Genomic DNA, 27,389 nt, shown 5'->3' on the forward strand with positions numbered 1-27,389 from the left:
TCTCCCTTTGCGAGCCTATTCTTTCCTTACGCGACTACGCGCTTTCGTAATTTCTTTTTTGAAATTGGGGTGTCGCGCGCAAGAATGAGGTTCGATTGTTCCTGAAACGTGAAGGACTCTCTCTCTCTCTCTCTCTCTCTCTCTCTCTCTCTCTCTCTCGATGTTCAATCACCGAGATGTTTTAGAAATCAAAATAAGTCTTCTTTTTATACGCTTCTCCGATTCATTCTCCATTTTTTATCTTTCAAAACGCGTTTAACTTTTTAATATGTAAGAGATTCCAAATGTCATCCGTGCAATATATATATATAAATTACGGATGAAAAAATATCGTTTTTAGATATTCGCTAAAAACTAGATGGTCTATCGGAAAAAAAAATTATATTATTTGGTAAAATTTATTAATGCATTTCCGATGTGAATTTTATCAAGTATTTGACATGTCTTTTTTAAGAAACTCGCTGTCCACCCAATATATCTTTATACATGGAGGCGAGTTTTTCGAGAATTAGCATTCCGCAATGCAGATGGCTTCCAGTGAACCGAACTGTACTGGGAAACCCGACGATGGTTGAATGGACTGGTCGTGTCTCGTCAGTCCCACGAGCCAGTCGGAGCCGCGTGCCTCCACGTTATACGAACCCATCACGTACGCGTGGCCTACCGAGACGATTCTTGTCTCGCACAATGGTCAGACTAAATTATTACGTCGCACCTCCCTTCACGGAGACCACGGTCAAGGTGTCGAGGCTTCGTGTACACGATTGTAATCTCCGTACGTGATCTTCATTGTGCGAGCGCTAACTACAACGACACCCTTGCACAATATGATCATTCAACGTACGAGCAGCGGTATACATGAGCGATAATTAAACGTATAATAAGACGATTGAACTGTTACCGAACAATAGAAGCTTGTCCGATACCGTGACGTGATCATGGGAGGTATTATAAGAAAAAAATTGGGAAGAGGAAGAAAGATGCTATGGTGCTATAACCATTGATTCGATTTTTTTCTAGAATCAACTAGAAGACTTGTCGCGTCTTTCGAACGGTATTATCCGTCGAGTATTACGACGATACGCACCAAAAACCGAAAGACAGCTTTTTGCACAAGCAAGCATTTCCTTCACTTCTTCTTCGGATCATCAGTGAACGATAAATTACCGTCGGCAAACTAACGGGACGATCATTGAGCGCGTACGACCGGGAGATGCTGACAAAAAGTCGCAACGCATTTCGATTGTGGTAACGGAAAATTGCATCGTATTAAAGCACGAGAATCTCGATCCGATCGGTTTTTGACACTTATTTCTTATCCATTCGAAATCGAAAGGATCGCGGATCGCGAATTACCTCTCGGAAGAAGCGCAGTGAGAGTTGTCCAATAAATCTCACGTGGCGAGATAACGTTCTGTTCTGCGGATGCAAAAATGCAGTTTCGAATAAAACACATCGCAAAATAAAACATATCGCGCGCGGAAGTGCATCGGCCGAGGCGTACGCTCTAAGGCAGACCTCTCTCAAGGTGTACGCGGAACGTGGACCTTAAATCAATCTTGGCCGCGTAGAAAAAGGACAACGTGGGAGTTTATCGGTATCAACAATAAACGCATCTTCCCTCGAATATAATTTCCGCGCGCGAGATTTATGCGTTCTTCGGCCGCCTCGCTCGTAATCGAGGACAGAAGATCGCGCTTATACACGCATACACACGTACGTACATACATACGTATATATCTCGAGGAGTCGCGGGGAGTCATTATGTAAGTCAACGTACGCCCGAGTTCTCCTGTTTCCTCTCCGTGTGTCGTTTCCCCTCCCGCCGATTGTCTCGCTCTCGCTTCGAGGGCGACCCTCTCGATTCCCTCCCGCCGCGACCTGACCCGCGTGGCCTTTCTCCACGTCTGAGCTCATATGCGCGCGCGAACGATGCTTTTACACGCCGCAGAGAAACAGGAGAACACGGAGCTGTTGCGCTCGCGTTATGAAATCATTCCCGGCGGCCTTGCCTCGCGAAAGTTCATTACCATCAACCGCGCACGCTCCGATGAACACCTGGCACCGCAGCCAGCCCCTGGCGTATTGCGTGCACGAAATTCTGCATTATGCATTCTCCAAGGTCGCGATTTCCTCGCGCGCTCATGACGAGACCGCCTCCTTGTACATTAATGAAAAAGATGGAATAATTTTCCTTGTATGTGTACGCGAGAGTAAGTATGCGCGATGAAAGACTCATCATGCCCGATGACGGAACTTTCCTTGGCGAGAAATCCATCTCGCGCGGAAGACTGACAGCCATTCGGAAGTTGGTCTACTCGTCGTGCAACACTCTGTCGAAACACATTTAAATTAAAACGGGAGAGAAGCGGAAAAATCACGCCATTTGCTTGTATCAGTCATGCGAATGTTAATGTCAATGTCACGGGTATCGGGAAGGTAGCGCCCGTGGAAACCTGACCGACCGGTTCTGGCGTAATACGCGCCACACTGTTTCTAGCGTGGAGAGTCCCTTACGAGGACAATCATAAATTATATCCTCCCAATCACACGGGATCGAGTTCATTGCCACTTCCTACATTACGATACGAATCCGCGCGCCGTTAGCTCCGGTAATGAGAATAATTCCCGGCCCAGGAAAGAAACGCTCGTTTCCGATAAGGGGCTCGAGATCTTTGAACCGCGATTCACTTCGTTGCGCGGAGAATGTTTCGTACGTGCGATTAGATCTAGCGAACGTTGAACGCAATGTCGGGGAGGGAGATGTCTGGATATCGCCCTTAAGTTACACCTTGCGAAAGCGGAACACTCATTTTCCAAAACAGACAAACGCGATCGATTTTAATCCGTGTCACGCTGACGTTGCACCCACGCGTTCCGTTATACCCTTCGTCGGATGACCGCCGCTGACCTCACCATCTCGGTAAGTAGTCGAGAAGGTACACAGACGGCAGAGAAAGAGAGAAGAGCTCCGAAGAGTACATGCGAGGGCGAGGGAGTGGAGTCCTCTTACGACGTGCCAGTTACAACGGGTCCTTTCTATACCCTCTTACCTCGCGAGAGCTCTTCCTCGTCTGAATTGACGGCGCGAAGTTTATTCGCGCTCGCTATCAAAAACGAATTAGATCGCTTTGAAAGCCTCGCCGTTTCATTCTCGTGCAAGATTTCACGATAGGTTCACGCGGCGTCGCGGATGATCTGACCCTAATGTGCGCGAAATTCAGAGGATCCAAAACGGTCAGTTTCGGACGTGCAGAGGTGCTCCGCGTAGATTTATAGATTGGCTCGTACAATTACGTCTCACGCAAGATACTCGAGTAAATTTAATACGTGCGTAACTGTACGCGATCCCACGTCACATATATCTTGGCGCTTATTTTTATGCGTTCCGTGCCGCGTGCAGTGCCATCCGGATTCTCCGCTGCGACGCGACGAGCTCGCCACGAGAGAGTTTGATGATGCTCGACGATAACGACACTTTGCCAAGCATTAAGCATAAATATGGAACGTCTCAGGGGTCAGACGCGACTCCAGTGGACGATGTACGTGGATCGTAAGTAGCGAACGGTGAGGTACGCGGTCACTGACATCCCGATGCGAGCATGCCGACTGATTGCTCCTCAGGGCTTACAGGTTTGACCAGAATTTACACAGCATCACGTGCGGATGCAATCGTGAAGAAACCGCTACGCGGAGGACAATCGTGGAGGACAATCGTAATCGATCGATTTCTTTTCCCTCCACTATCAGACATGGATCATTTCTAGGTGAGACCCCAAAATTAGATCTTCGACAAGAAATAAATCTTCTTATCCTATTTTTTTTTCGCTTGCTTATTCCGATTTTTTTCTTTTTCAATGCTGACATAATTTATATGAATTTTGAAAAAGAAAAATTGAAAAGATATATAAAATTAACGGAACTCACGAATGGTATTTATATCGATCAAACAGCTATCAAGCTAAATTCCAGTCAAGATCTAATTAAGTGATTATGGCTAGAAATTCCGACGATTACTTATATATCATCAAAGCGTAAGGTTGCTGCCTGCATATCTCTAATCACATATAATAATGATATTACGGTTATACAAACATGTAACAATTTGATATAAACGCAAGAAATCGCAAGGGGCAAGCGTCGCTCGTAATTTTTCGCCGTAATGCAATCTGATATATTAAGCAATTTCGAGATAATCTCGAAACAACCGATCCGAGAAGAAAGTTATTGCTACACGCATGATGGTACAATACGACAGGTAAACTCTTTTTTCACAGTGAAAACCTGTTGCCTCTTGAGGTAATATTGCTGATTTCCTTTGAATGCAAGCGTCTCGCAAATGCGTCCCATTGCGTCCCAGAGAAGATACATAATCCAGTAAAACTTGTCCGCCGTCTGATGGATTGCCGGTGATCGGACGCGTCGATCTCGACCGTCCTTGCTGCCCGCTCGAGAAAAGTTCGAGAAGCAAAAAGGATACGAGCGTGCGCGCGATAGAGAGTCATAGAATCGCTGGGCGATTCCCGAGAGAGCGAAAAAAAAAAATAAGAAGAGCGAGGGAAGATACGTCGGGTTAGTTGCGGAATTCAATCGATCCCGTCCGTTTAACCACACCTGCTCTTCGCTGAAGCATCGACGGCCGATTGATGAAGGGGAGAGGCAAAACTGACGCATCCTCAATAAGCCTTCATTGACGATGCAACGTTTTTGCACGTCGTCGTGTTCGTAGTATCATGCTTTTCCGAGAACGCTTCTCTATCGGCCGATCGATCGACCGATTGATCGTCGTGAACGCCGCGAAATAGATTTGTTTTCTTTGTAGCTCCTCGACCGCAAAATGTGAAATTACTTTCTCGAATAACGAATTACAAAAATGACGAATCCTTTTTCCATCGACGATGCGCTGAAGTGCATTTTACGAATTTACGATAATGCAGATCTATCGTTTTCTTTTATATTCTTTTCCTTCTGGAAATAATTCCTGACACGAGAGTGTCAGAGAAACAATTTGAATTCTCTCCCGTTTTAACTGGCTCATTTTCTTCTGGTATCGATACTCACTCATACAGAACTCGATGGGTCCAAGCGTATCGCTCGAAACTTGCTTGACGTAAAGGAAAACAGCTCGCAGGATTCTTCGCGGAATGAGGTTCACGATAGCGAGGAGACGACCAGCCGCCCGAAGGAGACCCGAGAGTCGAAGAACGAATATGGTGTGCCAGGTCCATGGGAAAGCACCTTGGGTCCCGGCACGATGCCAGAGGTGAGCATTATGAGGTAATGCTCTTCTCGCCGCCAGAGAGGAAGGGAGACACACGGATAGGTTCGACGGCCTGACAGAACGTGGCTCGCTCATTCAAACATTGGCTGGCCGACTCTGCGTTAGTCACACCAGACGATACAAGAGAAACGATCACGGAAGTGATCGTCTCGTCTCTCAATTCTGGTTTTCAAAAAAACAATTTCAACTCACAGCGTATACGCATTCCCGATTTAAGCCTTGCCTCGCTATTGTGTAATCTCAAAAAATGACACGGCGTTCAATTCTATCTATCGCGAGACGCGTACTTTAATAGAATCACTCTTCTTCTGACTTTCAAAAGAAACCAGATTCCATTATAAATGCAATAAAACATACTCGAGTTATGAAAGACTTTTCTCATTTTCATCCGAGATTACTTTTATTCTCTCTCTTTCTCTCTCTCTCTCTCTCTCTCTCTCTCTCTCTCTCTCTTTCTCTTGCTTTGATCTCTATTACCGCGATATTCAAGTTCTTGTCAGCGATCCGCAAAGTATAAAAAGCGTAAACACAACATCGGTGGAAACAAAAACGTTTTCTTTTTTCTTTTTTTTTTTTTTATAATTCCATCGTATTTTGCTGCATTTATGGACGATCCGATGGAGTACTGAATCTGGCCTCGAGCAAGCCACAAGCAGAAATAATCCGATCGCGTTTTCTCGGGCGAGCGAAAATATTTCTTGTCCGTCTACCTCTTATTTCCTCGTGGGAGTCCGCGCGCGTTCACGGTCTCTCTATCAAATAAATGACTCACGTTTTGTACGGCGGCTCAAGCGTGTCCGAGGCGTTGAAGCCAAACGAAAGAAAGGGAACTAGAAGTACCGAGGCATTTCTGCAAAAACTCACCAGAATGCGTGGATCGTGACGCCAGCAGTAGGACGGCGGCCAGCCAGAGGATTATCCCGCGTCTACAAAGCGCGGCGTTCAACGCCGACATGTCGGCACTCTTCTTCCGTACCCTGCAACACATAAATGATGCTTTCGTTAGCTTATATTATCCGTGCGCACATAAACCAAGCTTTGGTGTCTTGTGTGTGGCTATGCACGCAAAGTATGTAAAAGCCCTACTAAAAGCTAATTTAATCTTTATGAAATTTCAACTCCAATCTTTACTTAAAGTTACTTGATGCTTATACCGAGGAACATTCTCTCTGTCTTCATCTACATATAATTATTTCATCGATTGTTCATAATCATCGGTTGTCAATAAATGATATATGAAATACTCGTAACGTAAACATGAGTGGCACCTTTTATCGATCATTCTATCTTACTATCATAAATGCAATCCGTTCCAGATTGCTTGACTTGGATTCAAATCTACTCAGACGGCTTTGAGAATTTTTTCGCGTTGTCTGCATATGCGCGAAAGTATAACGAGCCATTGTACGCTTATCTATTCCATCGTGAAGTGATTTAAAGTCGTATCTATCTCGTCACGTGACATTCTACCACGCAACTCTTGTCCTGACTTGATCTGACAGAATGACAGCTGGATGGACGTAGTGATCGCGTCTGGTAACCAAGCCAGACGCACCTCTGCACTTTGACCGATCGTTCCTCGTGAACCTGTACGCCATACTCGCGGCTAAGTATAACACATTTAAGCATTTAATTATGCAAATGAGCACGTAATATAAGCTACATAAAGTATACAATAATGTACTCATAATTATCTATCATCGTCCGTATTATAGTCGAGGAAGATAGTTAGTCAAAAAAGAACCAGAGTTAATCGGTTAAACGGCTATGGAGAGAATTAATCGGTGTTGGTAGAATTAGCCTTAAGGTATACAATGTATCACGCGGTGTCAAGACGCGAAATTCGCGACGCGAGAAAACATTTGACGCATTCGCGTCGCTGCGGGAGGCTAAATGCGATTCGTCTGTCTACTTGGAGCGTGAGCCGGCTATGAGAGGCGTGGGTGCGTGGGAATGAGCACGTGTGTTTGCACGAGCCCGCTGTGTGCTCAACCTCCTTCGATGGCCAGCAGGATGGTGCAGGCCTCGTTCCCCGATAAGGAAAAAGGCGCGCGAAAAAGCACGAGTAAACAATTTTATTCGAAATAAAAATTTAATTTTCAAATGAATGTTATAAAATTGGATGTCAGCGCATTTCTCTTTTCTGATATGAAGGGAGGAAAGGAGGAAGCGATGATCGTATCTGCGGGTTCTTGAAAGAAATTACTTAGAAGCGCTGACTTAGCTGGCAAACTTGATAAAAGAGGAGAAAGAGGACGAAGAGGCAGAAAAGGAGGAGGAGAAGGAGAAAGAGGAGGAGGAGGAGAAGGAGGAGGAAAAATAAGAAGAATCCCCGGGCAGGAAGAAAAGGAGGACTTTGGCGAAGCCGGCGGCGCATACCAACCGTGCGACAGCGGCCTAATACAAAGCGGTACCGAGATAAAAGAGAGGAGCGCGCACGAGAGAGCGTAGGTAGTTTCTCTTCTACCTGTCGACTTCATCTTTTCCTCTACGTATATTTCCTCCTCTGCCACTCTTCCCCCGGCAACATGCACCGGCAGCTCATTGTAGTCCAGAGAAGGAGGAGGAAGAGAAGAGAAGTAGAAGAAGAAGAAGAAGGAGCAACGCGTGAGAGTCGCGACGCCTAAACTCGCGCTCGCTCGTTAACGTCCGTTTCATGCTAGCCGCACAGTAAATTACATCCCGGCCGATCGTAATGAATCTCACACAAATGGATAAGTCCGCGAAATATTTCTGCACGATGAACCGTGCCACGATATGGACGTTGCGGACTCCGTTGCGAACCCCCAATGCGTTGAGACTATCCGACGAAGCAACGGGGACCCTTACGTCATTGCGTATTCATGGAACGGCCTATTGAACAGGGGAATTCGGTGAATGGGTACGAGTGCATACCGCTAAATACGCGCACGCATCTCTATAGCTTCAGCCGAGTGCCAGGATCGGATCGCGTGAATATTGCGACAGTGCGAACTCCTCCGCGAACTTTACAAACGAGATAGACTCGGAAAAGTTGTCGCAGCTTCCTCAAATTGCGACCTGCAGAACATTTATAAATCTGCAGAAATTTTAAATTTACATTTGGTCCAGATTCATATTTCATTTCGCTTACATGCCGTATGAATACATATACAGTTTTAAAGTTATCTAAATCTATCGCAAATAATTCGAAATATAATTCAAGTATCGACTCTTTTACGTATTTTAATAAATGAAGTTTTCAGTCTCCAGATATATTAAGATAGAATTTAATAATTCGACAGAGAGAGAGAGAGAGAGAGAGAGAGAGAGAGAGAGAGAGAAAGAGAGAGAGAGAGAGAGAGAGAGAGAGCCATTGATTTTTGTTAATTTTCAAATCCGTCTGTTCTTCCGAGAAGTGGCTCCCGATAAGGCCGCAATTCTCTCATATCTCACGTCCGTTGCGTGAGCGTGAGCCACGTTCGCAACCCAGAAACGACACACCCGTGTGGTGATGCGTTGTGAATGGAAATATTTGGCCCGGCTTCATTCCGACACCAGCCGTATCTCTGTCTCTCATTCTACTCTCTTTTCCTCTCCGTCGGCACGATCGGCATTCCCGTCGATTCACCCTGATTCGTCGCAAGGTGCATTACTTTCCATCTTGCTCGTCCAGAATCAAGCGGCAGTAGGCGCGTTCGTCGAACCGAGACTAATTCCACTTGCGCTCTCGGCACGGCCGCGCCGCGACGGAAGGCACCGTATCTTCGGGTGCGCGCGCGTTTATAAAGCGCATCCAAGTGCATCGTTGCAGACGGCGGCGTCGCGTCCGGCCTGCGCGCGGCATGTTTGTCACCGATAAATTTGCGTTCGACCCGGTCGTAATTGCCGGCGATGACATCTTCCGGTTGCAGCACGCGCTGGCGACCACCGATTGTACGCGCTACGTATGCACGCGCTGGATACCACCGACTCTCCGGATCCTCTTAACTCGTGGCTCGAGTGCCTGCCCGTAACGGGACTCACTCCTCTTTAAGTTGTCAATTATAATTTATCGCAGTTACATGTAAAATTTCTTCAAAACATGTAAAGATATTTTTTTCTGTTTTCTGTGATATCTTTGATGTACAATGAATTCAAAAAGATTACAATTTTTCTCCAACGTTTTGTTGGAATATTTATGTATCAATTCTCATTTAATCATAAAAGTCATAAATGTTAAAGAGCTAAGTAATTTTATTTAAAAATTAATTGTAGTCAAGAAATATATATATGTGAAATGTATATGTTTTTTTTAATTCTTCTCAAAGCTATGTACTTAACAAACATAAGCAGGTCACAATTACTTTAATTTGTGTTCAACTCAGTCCTAATAGTCATCTTTCGATTTCTCGAAGCACTCTGAATCATTGTAGCATCCTCCAAGTCATTTTGAGAGTAGCGTTAAAAATGAAAATGAATAGCATTCGAGAAAGTCAAGACGAAGAAAAGCATACCTGATTTTACTTTCATGCTCACGATAAATTATCTTGGACCAGTGTAACGAGTGATATCACTCTCGGTAATAACAACAAGAGCGAGCAGTGCGTTAAACGCGAAGTAAGGCAAACGCCTTCGCTCTAATTAATGCACTAATTAATGCGTCGTGATTATCTCGCGAGTGATTAACGCGCAAGCATATTACTCGAACTCGTTCACGCTGAGGTAATCATCATGCCGATGTAATAACAACGATCGCTATCGAGCTCCTGCAACCGCAACGGGATCGCTTTTCACGTGTGGTTTCCAGTCGCCGATGAGGCAGTATTCATTGAATTGTGGATAGCAGCAAATTAATTGTTATTAGCGTTCGCATTGTGTATTACCGGCCGGTGCCAATCCGGCCGCAGCTGGTCACGAGGTCAGGTCAGGTTCAGAGGCTAGTCCGCCTTGTCCGCGCTTACGAACAAGATAGTAACGATAACGACCGTGGAGGAGGGAGCCATTTGTTATCGAGATAACAGCCGGCCGTGCGATAATTGCGGCAACATAGGAGTTTGGCTTAGAGAGGGTATAGAGGTGCAGCTAAGTTAAGGTGCACCCACGGGTCTGACACAGAGGCCGGGGTGCAGGCTAGTGGCAGAGGTTCCGTTACAGCCCGGAGGCTGCGTTCGTTCACCATTACCGTGGAACGCGGAATATGATTACCTTCACCTGGGAACAAACTTCTTATATACAACCGACCGGCAAAGGAGACCGTGGGCGAAGTTCGCGTCGTGGATACCGTGTCCCGGTTTTGCTCACCGTTCGCGTTCGCTAATCAGATTGGAGCTAGTCGGATCGACCGACTTTCCGCGAAGAGGCGCATCACCGCCGCCGCTTAGAATCGGCTCGGCGGCTCAAATCTGCATACAGAGAGATTAAGCGTGATATTTTAACGCTCGTCGTCATCGGCACGCGCAGCTAATTTGATCACACGTCGCGCATTGCACATTATGCAAATCCGCAGTTCGATAACCGTGCGTGCGTGCGTGCGTGCGTGCGTGCGTGCGTGCGTGCGTGCGTGCGTGCGAGCGAACGAGCATGCGGTTTAAAGAGCGGAAACTGATTACGCGACACTGTGTGACACGGATATATCAATTTATAGGGGCGTAACGAAGTATACATTTCTCGCAAAAGAGCTGTCTAATCTCGCGAGTCTTCCTTACCTGTCGTGCCTCGAAACGCCTATTGAAAATTCCGAAATTGATTTGTACAACTTCAACATTGTTTTATTTACGACGTCCGCGCGAGTAATGACGCGGTTAACAATTTATGACAACAAATGCCCGGCGACTGAAAGCGCGTACTTCCGGCAAGGTGGTACTTCGTACGTGTTGGTATCGTACGAGTCGGGGAATGAATAACGGACCTGTCCGCCTCTCGTAAAAGGGATATCCGATGCTCGAGCCGCCGACGTGCTGCTTCATCTTCTTTGAGGACTACGCGAGTTTCGACGACTAAAAACCTGATAATTGACAGCGCGAGTACGGGTCCATCCCGAGCGCTTTATTGGCATAACAGTATGTCGGTCCAGCGTGCATCAATAATGCTTCCAGCGTCCTTGAGAGAGACAAAGAGACAGAGACAGAAAGAGAGAGAGAGAGAGAAAACTATGGGGACGATCATTCTGCCTGCCGTAATTTAAAATATTAAATCTGAAGAATCTACATATATTTTATAAAAATTAGCATTTATATAAATTGCCAAGGAAATTCTTCGTAAAATTATATTATATTAAACAGAATAAGTGATTCTCCAAATGACAAAGGACTAACGTCAGATAGCTATCGATACAATTGGCATGTCGAGAAAACGAGGAATCTTTGAACAAGTATAAAATTACATAGCCGCGCGTATAAAGAATATCGTGAGAGACATGATCTCTACTTTGTTGCCGGTATTGTACTCTGGTCTTTAGCATGGGACATGGTGCAACAGTCGTAATTTTAGTTCCGTTAATAGGAAGGCGCTTTGAATGCCTGCGCGGAGGAAGTCGGAGGAAAGATCGCGCAGGACGAATCCATCTATCTGATACGGCAAGTCCCGAACAAACGAGAGAAGGGAGCGGCACATCCGTGAACTGGAAACGTAGTATACGTTTGCGGCTGCAAATAAGGTCGAATAGATCACGAGATCAAAGAGGCGAATCTATAACGCGTCAGTTGCGAGTGACGTCTTGCAAATTGCAAAACGGAAGGTAAAATTTTGGTGTGGTTTTTTCGTTATTACAGATATTTTTCAACCTCTGCTCTCAGTTGAGAAATTCTCATAGTTAATTACAGCAATTAGCAGAAAAATGCGTATACTTTTTCCTATTTTCCCTTTTCCTCTCATTTTCTCTCTTTGTTTCTCGCTTGCATCGCATACCGTGGTACGTACACACATATATATATAGTCGCATGCCGAGTTTGGCGCTCGAGAAAACTCTCGCGGTCTCATCGCCCCTGAAGAGAGGTGACTTCCGCGTGCCAGGTAAACTGAACAATCCCGGCGTGCAGCCGGCGGCGGCAGGATAGGTTGACAGTGAGGACCTTGTTACGCGATCATCAGCGGGCAATCTCTCTCGAGCTTGAAACTGACCGTTGCCGTTTGCAGAAGTCCTCGAAACGCGAGAGATCGCGAAACGACAATCAACTCGAGCGACCGACATCGTTTCGTTCCGTATGAATGTGATTATTAAACGCGTCGTCGCACGCATTTCCACGTAAGCTGCGAGATCGCGTGTTCCACGGCGCTTACACGGTGGTCATCGTTGAAATTTGCAGCGAGATTTGCGCGGAGTGGTCATTATCGCAGGAATGCTCGGCGTAAGGCTGTTCGGAGCGCACAGAACACCGAATGCCCGTGATCGTGTTTGGAGTTTCTCCGAGGCGATTATATTGCGAGTTAAAGGACTATCGGGTATTCATTACGCCTAATGACCTCTCCCAGGGGCGCGCGGTTCGGCTCCGCTCAGCTCGGCTCGGCGCGAGTGCTTTTGGGCACGAACGACGGAACGTGAGGCGGCGGAGGAGAGAACGTACCTCTCGGAAGGGGGTTCGATTACTCAGGGCCCCGACGTTCACACGAGGGTGCTCTCGAGCAACAGGTCAGCAACACGTACACGGCCTCTATTTATAGACCTACCTGAGCTAGAATTACGCGCCGCGCAGAATAAACCACCCGGACTCCTCGTGTTCCCCCGTGGTCCCCGACGGCGCAACCCTCGCCCATATTAGACCCATTCGCATCGCGGCGGTTCGCATTTTACTTGCCGCTAATCTCCGAGAAATTCACGCAGACATCGGAACACACGGCTCTTACCCGCTAATTCCCGCGAAGTCCTTCACTCCGCTCTTTATCACACAATGGAATTTATTGCAAATTTTCGTAAATCACTGTAAGATTTATTTATATTTTGTTAATCTAATATAATTGGATCGTAAAAGATAAAAGTGAAGAAAGTACTCAAAAACATTTAAGCTGAATTATCCTTCGAAGTAATAAAGGAGACGAAAAAAATCACGACAATAAAAATCTCGTCTAAATTAAATAATCTCTGTAGTACCGTACCGAAATAGCCAGCTAAAAATAACTTCTCGATATATAGGCTAAACGTTTTTTTTACATAAATTTTCGCCCTTTCCATTTTTTGACGATGCCAACCACTCAACTGTACTATCTCGAGAGGACTCGTCATGATACAGAGCATAGGTACTCCTATCATCCAATGGTCGCGATTGAAACGTTCCCTCGTCGCTGTCGATCGATCGTTCCATCGATTGCCGGTTCGCTCGGCAACACGTAATAACGCGCATTATCGCAAGATACGCCCCTTCATCGATATCGTAATACCTCATAGAAAGACACATCTTCCTCGCCCACAACCTCGCGAGATACGCATCTTCCTTGTTGTTTTTTTTTTTTCCGCTTCCTCTCTTCATTCCCGTCAAATGCGCAGCTAATAAGCGCATATACATTTATACCGATCAGAAAGATTCTACGATTACACTTCTCAGCGGATTTTCACGCATAAAATATTTTATGCTAATTTTAATGTAGTCGTTATTAAGTGATATTTCCGTTTTCGACTTTTATTTGCTGTAACAGGATAAATAAGTATCAGCTGTTTTTTGCCAGTATTACTCGTGGCGAGTTTTAATAAATTTCATGGCAAATCATAAGATTAGTACAAGATCAGAACATTTCGCTCGATCGTGAAATTCCACTAATAAAACTGATCTTGATAAAGTATGTTAAATATACAATCGAGCGGCAGCGCTCGCAGATGAGCTTCAAGCATGCTCTCTTTCAAATATCTGCATTAATTTTATATTGCATTAATTTTATATTTACTGGCACGCGCGCTCGCGCGCGCGCCAGCATAAGATACCTACGCCATGAGCTCTCGCCACTATGCAATTAACTAGACATTATTACCGCGTGCACAACTCGGCTGCAAGTTACTTGCAATTCTTTACGTTCATCCGGACTCTGTACGCCTGCATATATCTCCGACGTATATTGGACAAGAAAAAAAAAGAACTAATAAAGGTGTAATCTCAGCTTCCTTGTTCGTCCGTCATGCTTCCGAGCTTCTTAGTTGATACGAAACCGACGCGCTTATACGGCTCGTTCTTGATTTTCCCCTTCATTCTGAAAAAATTCACGCGAACCCGAAGCAACTTCCGTTTTACGTCTTACTTTGTTTCCTCTTTCCTTGGTATTTAAACCCTCATTCGTTTCAGAAATCTTTGTTTTCGTTTTATCACACTTCGTGTGAAGTTATTTTTAATTGACTGTTATTTTTCAATCTCTTAAGAGCATTACTGATATCAAAGCTGATGTTAAATTTGTAAAGGCTGTAATATCCTATCCTCTTCTTCTTCTCAACTGTTGACGAATGATTTTACGACGCTGCTGCTTCCTTTTCCACGTTGATAGTCTTTTCCTGTTCGTCGCGCCATTTACTCACGAACGGGCCCTTTGAGAGCAAACTCACGAAGCAAGCGGCAAGTTTCCAGCGAGAAATGCCACGCTCGTGTAAACACGAGGAAGGCCTCGGGAATGCAACGACTTCTTCACGGATAATCCATAAGTGGCTGTTTTGTCCGGCACGTAGCGCCCATTCTTCCGCCGCATTTTCGTTACACGTATGCTTCTCTGCTAAATATTGTTTCCGCGAAAATAGTTACGTAGCGTTTAAGATAGTATCGTGGTCCATTAAACTCTGCATTTTGCACATATTGCCGATTAAAATTCAGTTGAGTCACTTTTATAAAATAGATTATATGTTATGACGATGAAAAAGTTTCGAAATTAGTTTGAAATTAAAATTAGAACGCAACTTGGCCTCTTAATACAAGACATATAAATAAAGCACGCCACGATGAAAGATGTATTTAAAAATATAAATTATTATTAATAGCTACACTTTCGTCTCGGTAAGGCAATTACGTCGATTAGAAGTATGTTAACCATGAATTACCGCATAAAAAGTCCACGTGAGATCGAGAGTTGATGCGCGTGATAAATTATTACCGCGGAGAGTAATCGTTAATCGAAGATCACGATGAGCAAAATGGTGTCGCCGTATCACATTTATGTGCAGGAAGTCCGTCGCGAGTAATCACAAAGTTTAGGGCGCGCTCAATCACGCCAGTTCGTATCAAGCCGTATAATAACAGGAAGATATGCCACGATCACGGTAATTAAAACACGGCACGTTATAATCTTCAGCCCATTAAAGCCCATCAATTACGCGCGCCCTTCCTCAAACGAGCAGCGTCCCTCAGCAAGATGCTCGTCTGCGAAGCGCATAATTCAGAATGATGCTCTCCCGATAATGGCCGTTGGGCTGGACCAAAGTGAGTTGATAGATTCTTGGAAAGGCATGCGATTTAATGGGCCAGTCGAAAATTCCAACGCGATGAATCTCGATTAGAATTTTTTTGCATCTTTGAATACCGTCCGGCCCGCTTAATCGCCATCGCGTTGCAATGATTCTTTTGCATACTCTCGATCGTGAGCAAAATTTCAACAAGTACGCGTTGCGGCATTATCGTATCGATGAATATGTAACGCGTCGTCGTAATTACGACGGAACAATATCTTCGATCTGAGATTCCAAACGTTCAGCAACGGTACCCCCTTAATTATCGTAGGAACATAATCGTGGCCGTTTAATCAAACGTATATGTAAAACGTATAATATCGCCAACGGAGAAATCAGTACATCCTGTTAACAGTAACCGCCGGCGAAGTGAAATACGATTAATCCCACGTATTCTATTTTACGCTCATTGTATCGAGCGGTGTCCCGGTAGCGATAAACGAATGATATATCGCGCGATAGATACGACGAGGAATCTTTCATAAAGCCGGGCCGGTGCAACAATACTCCGGATCTAACTCCGACCGCGCACGAAGGCGTGGTAGCTCTCAATGAACTGCGTTAATATAACAGACAGACATTTTGAGCCTTAAGGCACGAAACAGCAAACCAATGCCCCCCTCTCATTTCCATTCTTAATTCTCTCAAGAGAGGCCTAACGTGCCTGAGCGCTTCGCGAATAAAGGGAGCGCAATTCCGTGCGAGATGTTGCGTGCCCGCTATCTTTCCGTTCTGTTAATCGTTCGCCGATTTCCTTTCAGAGATGACGGGGATCATCCTCGAATCTAATCGAACGCCGCACGGATGTACTGGTTAATACTTGATTATTCCCGCACCGGCTGTCGATGCATTTCTCTTCCTCCGTCGTTCGCGTTTTCGCTAAGAGCCGATTCGTCCGCTATACACCGTCGCCGCCGCTGCCGCCGCCGCTGCCGCCGCCGCCGCCGCCGCCGCCGCCGCCGCCGCGATATTATTGGTTGCTATAGCCTAGCCACAGCTCTCAAGGAGCGGCGGAAATCGCCCGTTATGAAGAGCACCGGTGATTAATTATTATGCAAACTAGCGGTACCGGCATTCTCCGTCCTTTGGCGTATCCAGGCAGGAGATGCCGATGCCGCTCGGTATTCCAACGCACCAACGGCGAACTACTCTCTACGCGGGCTTTCATCGCCCGGCTTCCCAACGCTACCATCAATCCGCCGCGTGATGTTAGCCTCTCTCTCTGTAGTTAGGCGTCATTTCGCAAAGCAGAGGCTCCGGCGCGATCGCGAATCGCTCCAAATAGCGTACGGCGTGGCAAAGTGGTATGATAATTGTCTCTCGAGCGGAAATAAGACTTATTAGATGTATGTAAATAGGATTGTCGCAGTGGCACACCGCTATCGATGGAATTCGCCATCGTCATTCTTCTAAATTAGGTGACATCGAACGGTCGAGCGTATACCCCGGAAAAGAGAATTCACTTTATGGCGCTCTACCATTTTACGACAGTTGATAAAATACGTTACGTTGTAAAATAAGTTTTTTTTTTTCCAGATGCTACTTTGGATCGTAACATTATACAACGTGTGCATTGGGCGGAATAACAAACCTGATTGTTCCGTGCACCGAGTGCACAGCCTTCAACGATTTCAGAATATCGACTGGACGTTCCGAGTATGCTGGTTTATCTTATGGCACTCTCGAGAGTATCTTAATGTCTTCTCGAATCTCGGCGTAGTGGGAGGACCAAGAAGGAGAAGAAATATAGAGAAACACGAAGCGCGAATGACCGCGGATAAGTAATCGCAAATATTTGCCGACACGCTCGCGCCGCAGGATCGAATGCGGAAATTGTCTGTCGTACGTAGACCTCTGATTTATACGGCAAATAATTGCCAAATATAATGAGCCGCCGTGACATAAACATGTCTCTTCCGTATAGTACGATAATTATCAGCAGATGTCGATGATGTCACGATGCGAAGCATACGAGTTCCACAGACCGCATCCCATAATTCTCGAGAAAATAGTAAAAGGGACCCGCGAGCCGGACGCACCTATGGTTATTACCGTGATAATTTTCTAGACGAGTAAATTCATGAGCGCTTGTCTTAACTAATCCTATATCTTATCAGACTATATATTCATTAAATGCTCATAATTAATATTCCGGAGCACAGATCTGGAAATTTAGTTACATTTTACGTGGAATCTACCGTTGTCGATGTGACCAACTTTTAAGATATATGCGACCTTCCATCTTGCTACTCCCCTCAAACACAGCTTATCCCGGCATGCCGGTTACGCTCAGCAGAAGCGCAAAATCGCATGCAAATACGCGGTGCTTCGCGTGTTTATAGGGGTCCTGAAATAATTACAATAATAATGGCAGTCATAACAGCGTGTCTCCCGGAGCGGATGACGGCGAGTGAGTCGCCGCGCGTGGGAGCAGAAGATCTTTCTTTCGCCCTCGATGTGCCTGTGTACACATCGGGAAACTCTCCAGAAGTTGGCGTTCATCGCTGGCGCAACGCGTTCATCGCTGTTTACCTTGCGTTTACACGGAATCCCTGAAACACAGTTGAGTTTGCCTTGAGCGCGGCGCGATGCAACGCGAAGCGCCGCGCGCTGCATGAACCGGAAAAGCAAAATCCTTCGACAAGGCGTGGTGCCATGCCACTTAGCGAGGAATCGACGATGGACAAACATCAATGTGCCATGGAAAATCTTTCGGATTTCATTTCATGCAATGGAAATGCATTTTTCTTTTTTCCTTCCTTATCTTTTCTATTTGCGGATGGAGACTTGATAGAACATCTGCTCAGCAAGAAGTTTATGAAAACATTATAATGAATTTGTCGGATATTATTTTCACGGTGAGTGATTCGGAAAAGCATGGAGGGTGACCTCGGCGCGTAAATTTCCGCGTAATTGTGATTTCCGCGAGGTGAAAGAACCATAATGACAGGAGGCGCGAGGATAGGAGGCACGTTTGAAGAAACGGTGATTCTATTCCCTGCCAGAAGGAGACATGCGCACCTGTGTCTGTCTGAGCTTTCTACCAAAGTAACACGCCCGTTGGCCTTAGCAAGTCACGATAGTGATTTCTTATATGAGGTTTCCAGATCAACTGACACGACGTCCCGACTAGGAAACCAGTACATGGAAGAGCAGAACGATCGCTAAAAGATCCTCAACTTCCAGGAAATTTACGAATGTATGCGAAAGAACGTGTCGCGATTAACTTGTCTAAAACGTACCATAATTATATAACGGAAGATCAATCTATAAGATATAGCTGTCTATAAGATTACTTTATATCTTCTCTTTATCGAATTTTATTTAAAACAAGAATTAGATTATTTATTTTACTGTGATAATTGTAGGAAAAACTTGTGAGAACAGGCGAGCATTTCCTATAAAATTGAAGATAATTAAGATACAACTTCATAAAAAATTTCTCGAGAATCAAGCTTAAAGATACCATGAATGTAGCTTCAGGTGTCGAGGAAGTCGGTGAAGTAAAGGAACGTGTGATGTGACCAGCTCGTGCTTAAGGCAGACAACGGAACGTCATTGTGACCTATGCCCAGGTGCAGAGGAAGGTACCCTCACTTTTTCGTATAAATAGTGCAGTGGAGAAACCGTCAGTGCACACGCTAGTAAAGATCACCTTCTTGTCCAGGGGACAAGGCGCACGGGAAATAATGTAACGATGGCGAACCGGATGCGAGGCCGCGCGGATCACGAAGAGCAATCACCCAGTTGCCAGTGGAGTTGTCTTACCCGGTGTAGACGCGAGATACGATCTCCGCCGACTTCTGGTCGCCGGTTGTGGGCCCACAGTTCCGAGGCGGGCTCGCGGGACGACAAATCCTGTCGACAAAGCTCGTACGCTGTCAGCCTTGGAACGACGATAATCGCCGCCGGGGACACCCACGAAATGACACGTCGTTAAGTCCCGGTGCAAAATAGCACGGATGCTTCGTGACGGACCGTTTTATCCCGGACGATCCTTGTCTCACTTGGCGCATCTCGCTACCGTGTTAGCTTAGCTTCTCAATATGCTAATAACAAATAAGGAGCGGATTTATTTCGCGTTCTTACAAAAATGGACCAAAGTATGCTTGATGTCTATCCTTCCTCCCGGGAAAGATCATCTCGGATGATACGACGATCGTTGTGGGATTCCTTATGACAATTGCCGACATCTCGGGAAACCGGACGGACTAATGCCGCAACCTCGAGCAATCGCTAGGAACGTCCTCAATTACGACAAGGGATCATTGCTGTGATATGTACCTACGGTTACCGAGTGCATGCCTGCAATTGAAAACGGACCAATTACGTTGATATCATTATAGCAACGTTTGGATCAGCATGATGCGGTTCGGCATCTGGAAGTCGCCCTCCGCGCCGAGACCCGGAAGAACTCCTCTCGCGAACCTTTCCACTTCAATATTCCTCCGAGCTGCGAAAACCCCACCAAGCGCCAAGCGGCATTGCGCGCTGTGCCGCCGTCAGCTGGACGCGGCCTACTGGGGAAAGGCTAGAAAATGTAGCGAAACGAAACGAAATAAAATAAGATAGACGAGAGAAAGAACGAGTGAACAACTCGGCGTGGCGTAGCGCGGCGGGAGCGCTGCGGAGGACAAGGAAACGAAGGGAAGAGCGAACGAGAGGAGAAGGCGAGTTGGTTCTCTTCATACGTCCGAGATAGAACGACCGAGGAGGAGCCGTGCTCTGTTACTATCTTATTACAAGGCTCCGTAAATGGTCTTCATCAAGGTAAGATCGTGTTCCACTAGGCCGACGTTTCCTCCCGTTGCTCCCTCTCTTTTCCTCTCCGTCCCTCTCTTTCCTTGCCCCCTTTTCCTCATCCTTTTTTTTTTCCTTTTTTTTCTCTCCACTCTTCCTTCGGCGTCCGCCGCCGCGGCAAAACCGTGCAGGCTCCTCTCGCCAATGAGAAGCAGAATGAGAAGGTGATTCTTCGATGTTATTAATCTCGGAATGGCCGTCACGCGCAGCGACGATCGTGGCTTCATCGTATACTAGAATAGATAGATCGAGGGTACCAACGCCACGAGCTCCAGAGTTTGTTCTTCATGGTCGAGCGACTTTCGTCTATATACCACACGCAAGCGATTAACGATTACGCTCGTTAAACGGCAATCCCTTTTTCTACGGGAACGAGCAACTGTTCAAGGCGAGAAAATGTCGCGGATGCCCACAATTTCATCCCCTTCAAAAACAAATAACGATTTTAGATGCAAGAGCATCGTGAGGATCTTTGTCAGGATCTTGATCACGATATATCAATAATGACATTATCTAAATTTCCAAATAATATTTTTTAATAATTTTTTGACGAAAGTTTAGTCACTTCTGCCTTGGAGGAATATTATTGTTTGTCATCTTTCTTCAATTAAACTAATGATATTTTATTGCGAAATTTATGCAACTGAAACTTAATTAAAGCTAACAGAAACTCAATAAAAACTTAATGAAACTTGATGAACTTTTCATTTTCAATCTATATAAATGGTGGAGTCGTTACGGAAGAAAATAGAACGTGACTGAGCGTTACATCACATTTTCGATTAGCTCGCTCTCCGGGATATCTATCTCGATTGCCTTGCAAGGGATAATCGTGCGAATTCCGACAACAATCGTAGGAAGTTGTAGGTAGATGAGGACCACGAACGTTTAGGAGTGACAGCGCATTGCGGGGATTTCCCGTGCGTCACAGTCACGCTCTACTTTTTTCGCGAACAAATCTAAATTATATTTTTCTTCCTTTTTCCTGCATTCCTTCGGGAACACTCGCACGTAACGAAAGTCGCGATAATACGAACGTGCCACACGGCAAATTAGCCGACTAATTACAAATCGTACGATGGTATAGCGAAGAACAGTGAACAGCGAGAGCGCTGCGGGCTGAGCACCGGGACGGATAATTTACCGTTACCGTACAAGAAACCGATTACCAATGGAGATTAATTCTCGATATCGGGCAGACGTTAATCCACCTCTACACCAAGTACAGTCGTGAGAGAGTTATCGTGCGCGATATGAGCGGACACCGGCGGCTACCTACTAGTAGGCCGCCGCGCCACATGGCGATCCACATAGTACATCGGCCTATATCTCATGATTACGTAGTTATTCGTTAGTATGCTCGGTAGCAGTATACCTGCGTCGTCTATTCGCGCTGTCGTCCCGCCCATAATTTATCGCTACTAGGTCGGCGCGAATGTTACGAATTATTTGATGGATAAGCCGTCGCGACGAATCGCGTGCACTCGTATTCGCGACCTGTTCCTGTCCCTGTTCGCATGCTGATTCACAAAGAGAAAGGATAGGTCGCGAAGGAAGGAATAGAGAGGCGCATGTTGCAAAGAAAAGAGATGCAGACAGGTCACCGACCAGTCGTCGGTGACAATTCCGACGGTCGTCCGACACACCGGCCGACAGGTACTCCTACATTATTAACGGAACTAGGCCAACGGTGCAGGTTCGCTAAAAAAAAAAAGAGAGATAAAAATAACTTGCGCAAATTGGATTATCTTTATTTCCGTTTTATACTGGAATAAAAGCGTGTCTAAAGTATTTCAAACTGTCGACCGCTTTACCGAGTTTGATCTTACGTGATCTATGAAGCGATCAGGCTCTTCACGCTTTTATGCGACGTTTATGTTCATACATTTTATGTCTATTTCAATTCATTAAAAAGTAATATTTCCTAACGGTACAATGAAATGGTATATGAATGAATTATTTTCTACTAATTATTAATTCATCAACATATACGTATCAGATATATCTCTTTAAATTATATTCAGACGAAATAATTTTATATACACCTGCAAATTTTTAATAGAATAACTTTTCTCGCATTTCCTTTATATAATCTTGATTTATGAACTCGACTGCGCTAATTATGTCTTAATTAAAATTTTATCATGATCATGGCATAATGGTAAAAGAAAAAAAAAACGGTAAAAATTATATTGAACAAACGTGGAAATCAAACCGCACCTATACACCGATTAGCGTTCTGAAAACCGTTCGTGAGGTCGTGTATGTCGTCCCATACGTGGGACGAGTCCCAAGGTGGCGTGGGGGGCGATTTGAAATGCGCGCATTGAAATTCCCTCCGATTTCGCCGAGACCGAGTAGCCGATTTTTATCGAGTACACGGCTGGTTACTGGACAGAAGTCATAAACCGCATTCGATACCGAAGAATGGTCGGACACGCGCGGAATAAAAAATACTCGGCCGGACAGGCGCACTCACGATACTTGGATCGGACGAGAGAGAAACCATTCGGACGTCGAGTGGTTCCCTCAATGAGGGAAATAAAAGAGGAAAAATACCGTCAATAAACGTCGAGAAAGACGGACAAGTGTTTCGCGTAATAATATTTAATGGCGGTTGTGAATGTTACCCGGAGGTAAAAATTTCTGTCGCGTCTGTGATATCGCGACAGCCGATAGAGCACGTCTCTCATACGTGATGCTCAAAATGTCTGGAGCAATGCGTCACACCTCGTTGCGCGGATAACAGAAAACCGATAATTTATCATCCATATTCCACGACTGAGTGTCCAATCGATTTATCGATCGGAGTTACACATCGAACGCGTTTTGCGATACCAAATTTCCAAGTGGTATTTTCGCACGTTCCTATTTCGTCTCGTCTGCAGAGCCGCGGGTCAACGTCCCAGGACTACGATCGATTTGCCAGAGTATCGCTAAATTCAGCAAAAGCATCCGATTTTTACGGTATTGTCCTACGTGACCGAAGAATTGATGCGATCGATTGAATCCGCGAGCTCATTTCACGCGCTACAGGAGCAAGCCTATAGATGTACTCGGTATTTTTATACACGTTGTTTGTAACGCAGCTGTTCTTTTATAACCGGAGGCCGACGGCCGTCCAAGCGTCTCCCGTTGTTTTTTTTTTTATCCGCAACACTGTTTATCGGGAAGATTATCGGCTCAATACGCTCAACGATCGATGGCTTTGAGAATCACGTGAAGCGTCCGTCATTCAAAGTCCGACGACGGTGACGGCGTTCGACACGCGCCTCGTCCTTTTGAAACTTATTGTAGCGTGTGCTCATGACGAATATGCTGCTTCGACATACACCGTTCGCTTCTCTCGTTTTTACCGTTTCATGAATATCCGTGTGATTCGAGCGCTCGGTCAAGCGAGAACCTAAAACGGACTTGTTGAAAATTCGCACGACATTTTACGGACCATTTAATAATCTTTGTAAATAAATGTAAAATGTTAAATTTTTACTTTCAATTTTTAATTTAGTTAAATGTAAATTTGTGTCATTTATTCATATTAATCCAATGAAAAAAATTATAAAATACTAACTTATTTCATAAAGTTTGATTTCACAAAATATTTTTTATATATAACTTTTATAATGGAATATTAGATGAGAAAGCAAGAAAAATTAATATAAAAAAAGTCGTTAAATAAAAATATCTATTGGAATAAAGTGTAAATAATTAAATATTGCTGGAAATTAAAATTTATATATAGAAAAAAATATGCTAACAAAATCTTAGTCGAAGCGTGGATATGAGAAATAATAGTAAGAAATCACAGTAAGAAAACAGCGAATGTCCTATCAAGAAGTTGCACGACACAACAGTGTTGGTTGGGTTGATCGCAAAATAATCATAGCGGCTTAAGAACACCCTCGCCGTCTACCTGTGGACCGACAAACTTTGGATTCTCTCTTCGGTTATTGCCCTTCCTAGATCGCGTGTCTGCCGAGACGTTTCTTATTTACACTCCATTACCACGTTTCATTTTCGTCGTTCTACCTAACAAGCGCGCGAGCATCGTTGTAGACACAGGTTGGCCTTGCTAATTAACGTTCAATAATGAGTACTTTGTTAGCGTATTCCCGGTATTTCCCTTTATCCACGGATTCTACGGAATCCATTTCTTCCTATGAGCAAAAATCGCTTGAATATTAAAAATTTTTTTTTTAATCTTTAATTAATTAAAATGAATACTTTGATGATTGAATCTCAAATAAATGTAATAAAATCAAAAAATAATGGACCATCTGGTAAAACGCAAAAAATCTTCCACAAAATGAATAGACTGGCATTGCAAATGACTCATGTGTTTCCAATTAATGATTAATCGTACGCAATATTAAGGAACGATAAGAGCGATGATAAAATCGTGAGAGAAACGTTCCTATTAATGTTCAGCGTTACGGTAGCGACGCGATGCGGATATGTAAGCCTCCTAACAAGTATTCGCGTATTAGTATGCAACATCATACTTGGCTGCGAGGATCGCAGCATTATTACGGTCGATATGCAGAGTTAACTGTTCATTGGAAACCTCGCGTTTCCGCTGAAAGGCGATTTAATATATCACGCCCGTTGATCGTTACGCGATAGGCGAGCTATCGGACGCACGTCGACCGTGACGGATTTGCCGACCGTTCGTTTTTACAGCGGAGCAAGATTGCCTCGCAAACGGCGAGATCGCGGCGCGCCATCAGGAAAATAGCAACAATCGACCGCGAACGTAACAGCAACAGCGGTTGCACGTGCTCGAACGCGAGGCGCCGCGTCATGCAGAATTTCCGATCGTTGTCGTCGCCGTGATCATCGTCGTCATTGCCGCCATGGTTTCCATGAAAGATTGAGAGGAGAATTCGATCCACCGCAGGAATGTCCCGTTTATTCACGCGCTTCTCTCTCCATCGTCGTTCGAAAAAAATAAATAAAAGAAGAAAAACGCCGGGACAACATCTACTCCGACAGATACAAAGGGGAGATTCCTGTAGATTCCTCTAGTTTGCATTTTTCATCTCTGTTACCGTGTCGCTCTCTCGCGCACAGGGCCCGCGCGCGCGATCTATTATTCCAATCCCCAGTACTTCTGTGACTCATTATGTAGGACCGCGCGGCCTATTTTAAATTCTTCCTGACTAGTTGTCGCTTTAAAAAAATCGATACTTTCGGCTGTTGATGTTCTCTTGCATTCTTGCAAAGAGTTCAACTGTTTTTGAAAAGTCTAATAATAATTTTACATAACTTTGTTGTTATGCGATTTCGTAAAATGTATTCGAAAAATTGCAATTGATCTCGAACTTATGATTCCGCATACAAAATATAATCTACGTCAATTGTATATATGTGCAAATGTGTTATCGTTCGAGATTTCGTTGCTCTCATCGTACTGTCTCGTAACGAAATCTCTCATAATCTTCCGGATACCGCGAATACTTCGAGATCCTCCGGATTGGAACGGAGGTCTCCTTGGTATTCACGTATTGGCGTATTGGTGTTTGACACGGTATTCAAACACTCTCTTAATTGTACGAGGTGTTCGTACACCCCTGACTATCCTTTACAAGCTGCAAGTTAACACGCATACCTATTGTATGACGCCTTGAATTATTTAGGTAGTGCGGATTGACCCTTTTTGACTTGATTCTTGATCCATCTTCACACGATTTATAAAAAAAGAAATTATTATGTATAAAAATATAGAAATTATTTTTCTTACTCTAAATATCTCCTTCATCGATATATACGATGACCAATTTACATGAATTGTTAATTGGTCGATCGTTCCTTGCTGATTAATGAAATAACTGTGTAAGTGAAATATTCAATAGAAAATTGATCGTTACTTCATTATTTCACATTTACAGTAAAAATAATTTTTGCATAAAAAAAATTTTTTTAATAAGTAAAAAAGATCATTATAAATATTTAAAGATTCGCTATTAAAGATACGTAATCTTTTCTAATTCTCATAAATAATTCTAGACATGTTTTTTAAAGCAAATAACTCGTACGTGATAAAAACGTGATATAAACGAGTTCTTATCGTCGGCAACGCAGAGTGTGGAAAAATTCTCCGTGCAATAGGGGTGTTTCACTATAACGCCTCTCCGAACCGAAAAACCGAATTTTCATATAAATTTCTAGATCTCCCCCTTCGCATTTCGGGATCACTTGAGGATCGAGATATTCTCTCGGTAGAGCACATCATCACAGTCCATAAAATCCACGATGACAACGACGATAACGATCGAAACGATTATGTCGTTATCCCGGCCCGTCACAGTCGCTTAATCGAATCACTGATCTTGATCACTTGATGTCACCGAAGAAGGCGCGACCAACCCGCTTCGTCACTTATCCACCCTCAACGATCGGCCGAGGAGAAGACCGGCACTAAGTACTCTTCACGATCACTTACCTATCCAGCACGGTCGTCGACGGCGGACGACCCTGACGGCTCGATGCGGCGACGTGGTCCCCTCTCGATGCACGATCGACGATTTAGTTAGTTATTTCGCACCGTATCGGACGCGAATCTATTGTAGATTTACGATAAACTACGTGCTTGCTCCGAAGTCGCGATGCGACGATCGTTTTTCAAAAGGGACCCGGACTCCTCTCTCGCACCCTCCAACGAGCATGTGCGAGCGCAAGAGCTTACTCTCTTTCTCTCCCCCTCTCTCTCTCTCTCTTTCTTTCGCTCTCTTTCTCTCTTTCGCTCTCGCTCTCTTTAGTTGGCCCCTCAAAATCACCGCAACACCACACCGAACAGAAGTGAACTACTCGTGCGCCGCCGGTTCACGGTACCTTAAATACCTTGGCAGCCGCGCCGCCGCCACCGCCACCGCCGCCGCCGCCACCGCCGCCGCCGCCGCAGCGCAGCGCAGCGCGCACCACCGCCACCACCGCCGTGCGCGTCGTGCGGCCCCCTAC

At 45.0% G+C, this 27,389-nt stretch overlaps 1 protein-coding gene across 2 annotated transcripts in view; it reads right to left on the reverse strand.

Moving 5' to 3' along the window:
• Window positions 1-27,263, reverse strand: part of LOC105424245 (uncharacterized) — a 38,836-nt gene extending 11,573 nt beyond the window's left edge. Inside the window, exons 1-2 of one of the 2 annotated variants that reach the window (XM_011634374.3) lie at window positions 26,875-27,263; window positions 6,146-6,258 (exon numbers count right to left, since the gene is read on the reverse strand). In XM_011634374.3, the coding sequence (XP_011632676.3) occupies window positions 6,146-6,236 (91 nt within the window). In that variant the 5' untranslated portion in view covers window positions 6,237-6,258; window positions 26,875-27,263. Of the gene's footprint in view, window positions 1-6,145; window positions 6,259-10,926; window positions 11,272-26,874 lie in introns of those variants that run through there. The other variant, XM_089078852.1, reaches the window with a different exon arrangement.
• Between the last annotated feature and the right edge of the window lie 126 nt (window positions 27,264-27,389).

This window comes from Pogonomyrmex barbatus, unplaced genomic scaffold, assembly GCF_055798465.1.
Source record: "Pogonomyrmex barbatus isolate J1 unplaced genomic scaffold, ASM5579846v1 scaffold3, whole genome shotgun sequence".
Taxonomy (NCBI): domain Eukaryota; kingdom Metazoa; phylum Arthropoda; class Insecta; order Hymenoptera; family Formicidae; genus Pogonomyrmex; species Pogonomyrmex barbatus.